Source organism: Sinocyclocheilus rhinocerous, unplaced genomic scaffold (genome assembly GCF_001515625.1).
Source record: "Sinocyclocheilus rhinocerous isolate Xijiao unplaced genomic scaffold, SAMN03320098_v1.1 scaffold263, whole genome shotgun sequence".
NCBI classification, from domain to species: domain Eukaryota; kingdom Metazoa; phylum Chordata; class Actinopteri; order Cypriniformes; family Cyprinidae; genus Sinocyclocheilus; species Sinocyclocheilus rhinocerous.
In genome coordinates, this window is record NW_015645086.1 from 2,311,926 (window position 1) to 2,321,623 (window position 9,698).

Here is a 9,698-nt window from a genome sequence, read left to right on the forward strand (position 1 = left end):
ATATATATATATATATATATATATATATGTGTGTATGTGTGTGTGTATATATATTTTTTATTTTATTTTAATTAATATGTAAGACATTTTAAATAATTTGAAAATTAATTTTTAAAAGTGTAATAAACATACTTATAATTTAGATGACAACTTCTTGGTTTTGTAATCCTATTATTTATCTTAGTATTTTTCACAAATAAAGAAATATTTTTAAAAATATATAAATAAAAAGGAAGTAAACACTGTAATCAACAGAGCACTCATATTTTTCAAATAAAGTCTAGGTAACACTCATTTTACATATAGCACACAGTGAAAATGACATGAATATGACAGTGGGCAAATGAATAAAGTGCAGCATCGTGAGTTTAAAGTTTGTCGATCGCGCATCTTCAGTGAAGCTGAACTCTCCTCCTGTCCGCATTCAATTCGCACGGACTGACCGTCACGCGGAGCACACGTGATCATGCAGGATACAAATGCACACTTCACAAGATCTCACAGCTGGATTCAACTAAGTCTGCGAGGTTTGTGAAATTTAAATGTTTTAGACATTCAAAGATTTGTTTAAATTATATAAATGCATATTTGCTGAATGCTGACGGTACACAAGAAAGTATTATAATGTTTGCCTTTCTATTACTAATAATATAAAAGCAATCGTTATAATACTTTATTGTACACCTTTTAATTCCTTTGTTTAACAGTTCTGTCTGATTATTAGACGGACTTCTATCCGAATCAGACAGAACTGTTAAACGGCGACAGCAAACAGCAAAGAGGGAGAATGTGAGCGCTGTTTGCTCAGGCACTGCTGTTCTCAGTGCCATCAAAATAAAAGTCCTGCTTCGAACACATCGGGCAAACAGAAAAATTTATCAGCCGGTCCCGATATTTGGAATATGCCAAATATCGGCCGATATATAGCCTTGGATATATCGGTCGACCACTATTCCCTACTATATAACAGACGAAAAACTCCCCTGGATAACCAACAGTTCTTCTGTTGCCGAGATTCTGAAGTGTGCTTTCAATAGACACGGTAGAGGAGTTGATGGCCATTGAATGACCGTAAGGTGATGCAATTGACGTTGTAGGTCACATGACAATGACAATACGACTGATGTAGTACATCTGGATTACATTAATATAACACACATTCATACTATATATGCCATAACAGTTAGCCAAGTTCATTCCTCATCAAATGTGTTACTTGACCTATGAGATTTCAGTTGCACATCAACACTGCACATTTTCATCAAAATCTCTCAAAGAGTCTTTCTTTCTTCAACTTCCAGCCAGAAAACTGATTTGCAGGGCACAGATGGTGGTTAATCAGGTCTAGAGAAAACAGTAGTTAAAAAATATGTGGACAGAAAGTTGTGTTGAACCCAAGTGCGGGATCTGTTCATTTTTTTGAGTTAATTTTGGATTTTTATCTAGAGTCAGATTGGCTTTATTATCATTTCAACTCTATACAGCTTGTACACAGCGAAACGAAACTGCGTTCCTCCACGACCATTGTGCTACAAAAGACAACAAGGGACTACAAAACGAAACCGTACATGAATTAAATTATATTAAATAGACTAAACAAAAGTGTTAAATAAAAGCGAAAACGGAAGGAACTAAAAATAAGAACTAAAATAGGCTTGAACATTTATGTGCAAGACTACATAAAGTGCATGTGTGAATACTGAGTGAACAGTGCAAACAGCATTAGACGGTACAATTTTACATAAACAGGTCACAGTAATAGAGACCAGGCATAGTAGTGGTGTTTTCTTTTTGTTTTGTTTTTTGTGTATGTGTGCAAAGTATGCATATGATTCAGGTATGCAGGGTACCATTTTTCTCTTTGATGATGATTTATGAAAAACGTGTTTGAGAAGTGTCTTGTTTTTCTCTTGCGATGCAGATAAGTCATGTTTCAACACACTGTTTAACTTCGAGGACATGCAGGAGATCACCCAGCACTTTGCTGTGGTCCATGTTGATGCTCCAGGCCAGCAAGAATCTGCCCCTCCTTTCCCCACCGGGTAAAACTAACTACTGAAGAAATAACTCTGGCTGTGTCTCAAAGTCTAGTGAGGTGCCAACATAGACAGCATTTTTGATTATCATTACTATATTCTTAATGTTCAAATTGACATTAATGTCCAAAACTGCTGTGAATGTAACCATAATGGACCTTCTTCCACATTTCTCAGAAGCGTAAATCGTCATAGTTGGGTAAGCGTCTATAGCAGTGAATGGGAGACGGTCTTTTTTTTTTTTTTGAGTTCCCATTTGCTTAAATAGCAAAAGAAAAGCTCCACTATAGTGCTTTCACGACTTTCAAAAGGAGAAAAGCATTAGTAGCAGCAGGATTAACCAGTTCTAACATTAACTGTTCTGTAATCATAGACAGCATGTTAAGCAGTTCACTGAGGCACCATCTATTCCACCACTGCTGATACAGTGTTTTCACACTTACTTATAATAATTAAAATAATTTAAGATAGACTAATTTGTCACTTTTGTCTTCCTTTTCTTTCCCTCAGGTACCAGTACCCAACCATGGATGAGCTTGCCGAGATGCTGCCCTCAGTTCTGACCCAGCTAAAGTGAGTCCAAACCTCAATCAGTCTGTACTGAAGTTAACGTCATAACATGATCCCTAATTCAGTACAATTAAATAAAAATAAATGCCATATGTTCAAGAAATCATGATGGCATCTATTAAAGCCTCAAATAATTTGCGCATTTCTTCTCAGAATGTATGCCGGTTAATAAGCAATAGCAATATGAATAATTGTGCTTTAATTAACAGAATCAACAGTGTGATTGGTATCGGTGTGGGCGCAGGAGCTTATATCCTCACTAGGCTGGCTGTAAGTAAAATATCTTCCCTTTTATTTTGCTATAATGACCGATCAGTCATTGTATGTTGTAATATCTAACCGTTAGATGGAGTAGCTTGTGGAAACGAGCCATTAGATGTTTAATTGAGCATCTGAGTGAAGTTCAGGTCATCAGAGGTGAAGATCATTGAAGTCCGTCTGCAGTAAAACCATCTGTCCTCAGTCTTCAATAAATCCCCCACACCTCATCTGAGGTTGATAGTTCACACATGCATTCACACTCTCACCCTACACAAAGCTCTTATTCACCATCTACGCACAAACATGAATGCTGAGGATAAAAACACACTCACTCTCATGTTTCCTGCTGGTTATTATCAAGGTATAAAGTGATAAAGGGTATTTTTCTCAAATTAACTAAAGAATGTGGCTTTCCATGGCTGTCTTTCACTACTGACTCCATTACTTCAGTCCAGCACCTCACACTTTCACCCTTCCAACGGCTTGCATTGCACGTTCATCATATTTCTGCCACTTGCTCATCGGGTTCTGTGATGACGGCCGATTTGAACAAACACACACCTACGCAGCTCTGCAGAACAACTTCAGCACTGTAAACTACTTAAAATCATTTGAATTACACTTTGGTTGTCACATGTTTGTCCGTAGACGTGTGGTCATGTGATAGTGCTGCCTCGAAGGCTTGCGTTTCTCTGCATGTCTTGTGCAGAGCCTTATGCAGAGAGGAAAAAGAAGAGGTGTGAAACCTGAACTTTTTTCCATCACGGTCATGGTAACAAGACATTTGATTTGTTCACATGGCTGCCTATAGCTGCAGTTCTTCATTAAAACCAAGTGTGAGCCCTTGCAGTAAGTTAGCACTCTGGACATTGACATACTGAGAATTCGGTTAAGGTGTTGATGTCAATACCTGGTTGGGTCACATAGGTTGACGTTTTTGCTTTGTCACCACTGAGGTTAAAGTTGACTTCTCAAACCTGTAAAGCAATTTCAAGCCATCTGTAATCGACACATTTCAGTGATAAAACAGAATATTCAACAAGACAAAAATATAGGCCAGAAGTTGATTTTGTCTGTCACGAACTGGACCTTGTAAAGTGGCACTCCATGTTAGAATGGAGACTCAAATGAGAGTTTTTCAGTCAGCCAACTACCCAAATCCCATTCCTGTAATATGTATTAAGTTACTGTTGAACATTGGCAAGATTTTATAAATGCTTCAATATATACAATAGTTTATAATGATGCCTAAAGGAATAGTTCACCTAAAATAAATATTCTGCCTTCATATATTGACCTTCATTCGTTCCAAAACTGTATGACTCTCTTCTGTGCAAATTCATTCATTGATACATATTTTATTTCATTCTTTCATACATTCATATGTTGGAACAGCATGAGGGTGACAGTTTTCATTTTTGGGTGAACTATCCCTTTAAACAGCTATTTGCCTATTAGCATAATTAAACGTTAACCAGTAACAAGCATGTCCACCAAAAAGGAAAGATGTTGCAGATGCAGAAGTATTTATACCAGTTTGATGACAAAATTTGAAGACAAATAATTTTAACCTTTAGAATAATATGCAATACATGACTGGGAATGAGTATTCAGGAGGTAAATAGTATCAGTTTTGATTTCATGTTGACTATTGAAATTTTTTTTTTTAAATCAAGTTTTCTGATATTATTTTGTGCTCCCGGGCAAATCACAATGTGTTTGACTGTCACATGACCCCTGACAAGTCTATAGGTAGCAATACCACAAGAAGTCAAGAATCAGTCTCATTAGTCTGTTCGATCGGCTACATGTCAAGCACCTAATCCTCTCAGTCAGTAGGTGCTCTGTGTTAAAGTCAGTATGAGCTGTAATGATGGACTAATCCATGTGATGTCATTCTCTTAGCTGAATGAGCCTGCTCTGGTGGAGGGGTTGGTTCTCATCAATGTGGACCCCTGTGCTAAGGGCTGGATTGACTGGGCTGCCTCTAAGGTAAAATTATGAATGCACTGTCAAATTAGCATGTTTATTTAGTGCAGATCATTATTAAATAATTAAATGACAATAAAAATATGATGCACGTACTGCCCCTGGAACAAGCTGTTGTACCTCTTTTGCATATTATTTTCTGACAGTGTGGACTGTAGGTCAGTGACAAACAAATATGCTAAAGCAACTTTTTGTAATAGGCACTTTTTTTTTTTTTTGATACCATTTTAGTTGCATTTGCATTTTAGTTTAATCAACAACGCATGCCATTAATTTTATTTTATCTTTTCTTTTCTTTATACACTATTATGCATAATGATGATTATCCTGTCCTTTCATTATTAGCCAAAAGCAAACCCTAACCATTCCTCCATACTTCAGATTTCTCAACAGATTAGTGTAGTTGATCTTCTTAAAGTTTCCCTTGTTGTAAAGCTCATAATAACCTTACAGGTCAGAATGCTACAATAATGAAAAGTGCTCAAGTCAGTGGAGGTGCCGGGAACGCAGTTTGTTTGATCTTCAAACATTGTGCTTTTCACTAAAAATGTGAATGTGTGTTTCTGTTGTAGTTATCTGGATGGACCAGCAGTCTGGTAGATATTGTGATGGCACACCATTTCAGCACGGTAGGCCTTAAATATGACACTCACCTCCACATCTGTGAGATAATTCACTCCGAACAAAAAGATTTCTCTTGGATTCTGTTGATGAGCTGAGTTTTTGTTCCTCAGGACGAGCTGACGGAGAACCAGGAGATCATTCAAACATATCGTCTGCACATCGCTCAGGACATCAATCAAGACAACCTGGCTCTCTTCTGCCACTCCTACAACAGGTGACATTCTCAGTTCATGTACTGATCATTGTCATATGAGCTGATCTTTATAAGGGTTTCGTTTCCTTATCACAGTCGGCGAGATCTGGAGATTGAGAGGCCTGTCCTGGGACTTTATGAAAATACGGTCAAAACACTGAAGTAGGTTGTTTGGTTGTCTGTTTTTGTATATTTTTGTAAATCATGCTGCCTCCTCTTCCTTAGACCTTTGTCTTTCTTCTCTTGCTGTTTAGGTGTCCTGCCTTGTTAATCGTTGGTGACACATCACCAGCGGTAGAGGCCGTGGTGAGTGACTAATCAAGAACATTGCCACTGCATCTATGGGCAATGAGAGAGAACACAGTGTGCTTTCTAAAAGACCCATTATGCTCATTATCTCTTCGTACATGTTCTGTTCAGATTGTACCAATGACATCACATCCTAAAAGGGGCTGTGCATCATAAAGTCTTATGCACTCGTGCTTGTTGTAAAGCACTCCTGAATAACGTATTGCCTATGGCAACTATATGTCCATACATTGTAGAAAGTCAATTAAAATGCTTGCTTCTGGTCTTGGATCCTGATTGGCCAAAACAGCAGTTCCATCCGTTCTAAAATCCTTGATACAGTAACAGCTTATGTACACTTAGTACACTACTGAGTTTGCCTAAGGGTGGCTATTTTAAAGTGAGACTGAGCCACTAATGCTGGGTCTTCAATTAATCTGCAATGCAAACAGTTTGGTTTAGTGCAGAGTTGGTCAATTTATCTCTCTATACCTTTCATTATGTTTCTGAACTGACCATGTGGGAATTTATTCATTTTTCCACAGGTTGAATGCAACTCAAGGCTAAATCCAACCAAGACTACTTTACTCAAGGCATGTGACTTTTTCCCCTCCCTAAAACAATGTTTTGATTCAGGAATGCAAATTTGTCATCTTTCTGCAAAAATGGTTCCAAAATATAGTCTGAATGATTTGTGTAGATCAGATGAGTTTGAGTTGAGTTTTTGAGTCAAAAAAGGAAATAAGTGTCAGTGCTTGAAGTGTGGCACTGTGTTCTTTTACACACAAGCAGCTCATGATCCAGTGTTTTCAGTATCACAGAGCGGCTCAGTTCTGAAAGCGCTGAGAGTTTGGGTCACTTATAATGTACATTTGCAAACGCAATGCACAACTGTTTTCCAAATTTGTAATGAGAATTGTTTATAAATCGGTCAACAAATGACAACAGATTTGTCTCAGTGAATATTGTAATATAGTACTGTAAAATTATAACTATAGTAATATTTATTGGTGTGTTTACTTTTAATAATAAAATTTATAAATACTATTATTATTGTGTAGTCATATTGAATGAGTTCCATAAAAACAACAGTATGAATGTGCCTGAGATCAAGTTGAGAGAGATTACTTTTTTTTACTGTTACTGTATAGAGTCTAGCTAGTTTTCCCCTATATCCTCATCATGCTAAAATAATCTGTAAATCCAAATTTTAAAGCTGATATTTTAATAATTTTCTTCCCCTGCTGTCATATCTTTGTGACCTTTTTTCACGCCTGATGAGATTTTTAATTATTGTATTTCCAGTATGACAGAATGGATTAATTCTTGTCCTCTCCTCCTCTGTTCAGATGGCAGATTGTGGTGGACTTCCCCAAGTTGTCCAAGTAAGAATAAAAGACAACACCATTATGTCTGCCACAGCATCAGTTTGATGTAGTTTTGACTTGTATTAAATGTGGATGTTTTCTATTTTCAGCCGGGTAAACTCGCTGAGGCTTTCAAGTACTTTGTCCAGGGAATGGGCTACAGTAAGTATCTGTCCTCTTTCTGTCTTTTCATAGGCCACCTTAATGTTAAGTGTTTAATCGTATCATCTTCCTCATAGTTATATTTACCTTCACTGTTTGTATGAATTTTGTCTCTTGTTTGCATTTTTGTCTGAAAGCATCTTGTTGTTAGAGAGATGTCAGCATCATGTCACCTTGGCCAACAACTTACATACTGTATGTCTCCAGTGGTTTAATAATGTACGTCATAAATACTCACACAACTCAAAACGTCTAAAACAGCTGCAGGAATATGACACATTCACGGGTGTAGGTGTGAGAGAGCAAATCCTGCCTGTTCAAAGCAAGAACACTAGACATCAGATGTTATGAATCTTGATAAGAAGCGCAATTTATGCACTGCTGATCTGACTTTACTACACAAAGCATAAGGCCAGTATTCTCGAGTAAAGCAGGTCTCAGATCAGCCGTCCGCTGCACTAACACATGACTTGTCTCCCGTGTGGCTGTGCAGTGCTGCGTTCTTCAGCGTGTAAGTATAGTAGTCTTCCTCTAAGAGCATGCTGTGTGGCATGAGCCCTGTGTGACAAACCTCCTCTGATCTTCAGGATTGTGCGCTAAAAGATCCTTTGACTGAACAGTGGTTTGCATAGCATGAAAACTTTATTGATGTAATACCTCAAACCTCCACGAATCTGTATTCAAGGCCTCAGCTTCCTTCGGCTCCGTCTAATGTTTATATGGTTATTTTCACAATAGACTTTTATTCTGTGATATAAACATTAAATGAAGTTTTTGTGTGTGATTGTATTCTAAGGTGTGTGATTTCTAAACCACTTGCAGCACTGGACTATTGCATTGTTGCAAAAGTAATGGTTTGTTTACATACAGGTCTTGGCAAGTTCATCTATAAAGAATTCCAGCAGTTCTCTTAAAATCCTCCACCTTGTTAAACATCATAAATTCAAGTGTGCATTCACTAGTGAGGGTTTAACTCAAATTCGCCAGTATACTAGTGGAATTCACAACTACATATTACTGATGTGAATTGTGGTTTCAGTTAGTGCCTCCCAAAACAGCAGCAGCAATATTTAAGACTTTGTTAGCCATTAATGGGAAAAAAAAATCATTAACCAAAAAATGAGGTCAAATAGTCATGATTGATTCTCTTCCTGAATGAAGTACACTACCATTCAAAGGTTTGCTGCTGATAAGATTTCTGAGTGTTTTTGAAAGAAGTCTCTTATGCTCACCAAGGCTGCATTTATTTGGTCAAACATACAGTACATACTGTAATGTGAAATATTTCCAAATAACTGATTTGATTGGATTTGAATAAATTTAAAATGTAATTTCTCTTTGTGATGGTAAAGCTGAATTATCACCATCATTACTCTTCAGTGGACTCTTCAGTCTTCAGTGTCACATGATCCTTCAGAAATCATTCTAAAATGCTGATTTGCAGCTTAAAGGGTTAGTTCTGAATAAAGGCCTTCTGTAGTTAATCCATGCGTTTTTATAATAAAAATATCAATATTTCAAACGTAATAAACACTTTTCTCTCACTTCCGTTATCTGTCATACACTGAAGCAGTTCCGGCGGATGACGCAGCACGTATGTGCAGTGCGTGCGCCTCTGAGATATGCTAGTCTTGCGATTTTGTTTAGGAGCAAAGGAAGCAAAGTTGCCTTACTTTAGCAAAGGAAAACCAGTCTCCTCTTGGCTTATATCGAAATCCTCAGACTAGGGCTGCAACAACTAATCGATAAAATCGATTATGAAAACCATCGACAACGATTCTCATTATCGATTAATCGGGTCTGCCCACAGTGCACATCCAACGGAGTTTACATACTTGTTCAACTTCAGCCGGTCGCGTCAAATTAAAGTACTGAATTACTTATTTCTATGGACAAAATGCATCTAAAATAGTGGAGGAAACAGAATGAGATGCTGCAGGAGAGTTACGTGATCCAAGCTGCCCAAAACATGAGAATTCTTTATTTTAAGCTTTAAGCTAATGCATTAGCGTAATGGCTTGCCCTGTCAGGCGCTTTAACAGATGCGTATGCGTCCTCAGCGCAAAAAAACTTTCAGTTAACCGTCATATCTTTATGTATAAATGTCACAAATTCACGCGAGCATTTCCATTTTTGCATAAAGGTCCGTCCTGACAGTCCTGACAGTCTGTGTTAAATTTTAATCTTTACTGAATGAGCACCAGCGCG

General features: G+C 37.5%; 1 protein-coding gene across 3 annotated transcripts in view; it reads left to right on the plus strand.

Annotated features, from left to right (window-relative positions):
• The window catches only part of LOC107705728 (protein NDRG3-like), a 78,806-nt gene that overhangs the window by 61,988 nt on the left and 7,120 nt on the right, over positions 1-9,698 (plus strand). For all 3 annotated transcript variants that reach the window (XM_016509168.1, XM_016509169.1, XM_016509170.1), the window contains 11 exons: positions 1,922-2,042; positions 2,547-2,609; positions 2,816-2,876; positions 4,773-4,859; positions 5,429-5,485; positions 5,591-5,694; positions 5,770-5,835; positions 5,928-5,979; positions 6,507-6,554; positions 7,311-7,346; positions 7,439-7,490. In XM_016509168.1, the coding sequence (XP_016364654.1) occupies positions 1,922-2,042; positions 2,547-2,609; positions 2,816-2,876; positions 4,773-4,859; positions 5,429-5,485; positions 5,591-5,694; positions 5,770-5,835; positions 5,928-5,979; positions 6,507-6,554; positions 7,311-7,346; positions 7,439-7,490 (747 nt within the window). The remainder of the gene's footprint in view (positions 1-1,921; positions 2,043-2,546; positions 2,610-2,815; positions 2,877-4,772; positions 4,860-5,428; positions 5,486-5,590; positions 5,695-5,769; positions 5,836-5,927; positions 5,980-6,506; positions 6,555-7,310; positions 7,347-7,438; positions 7,491-9,698) is intronic.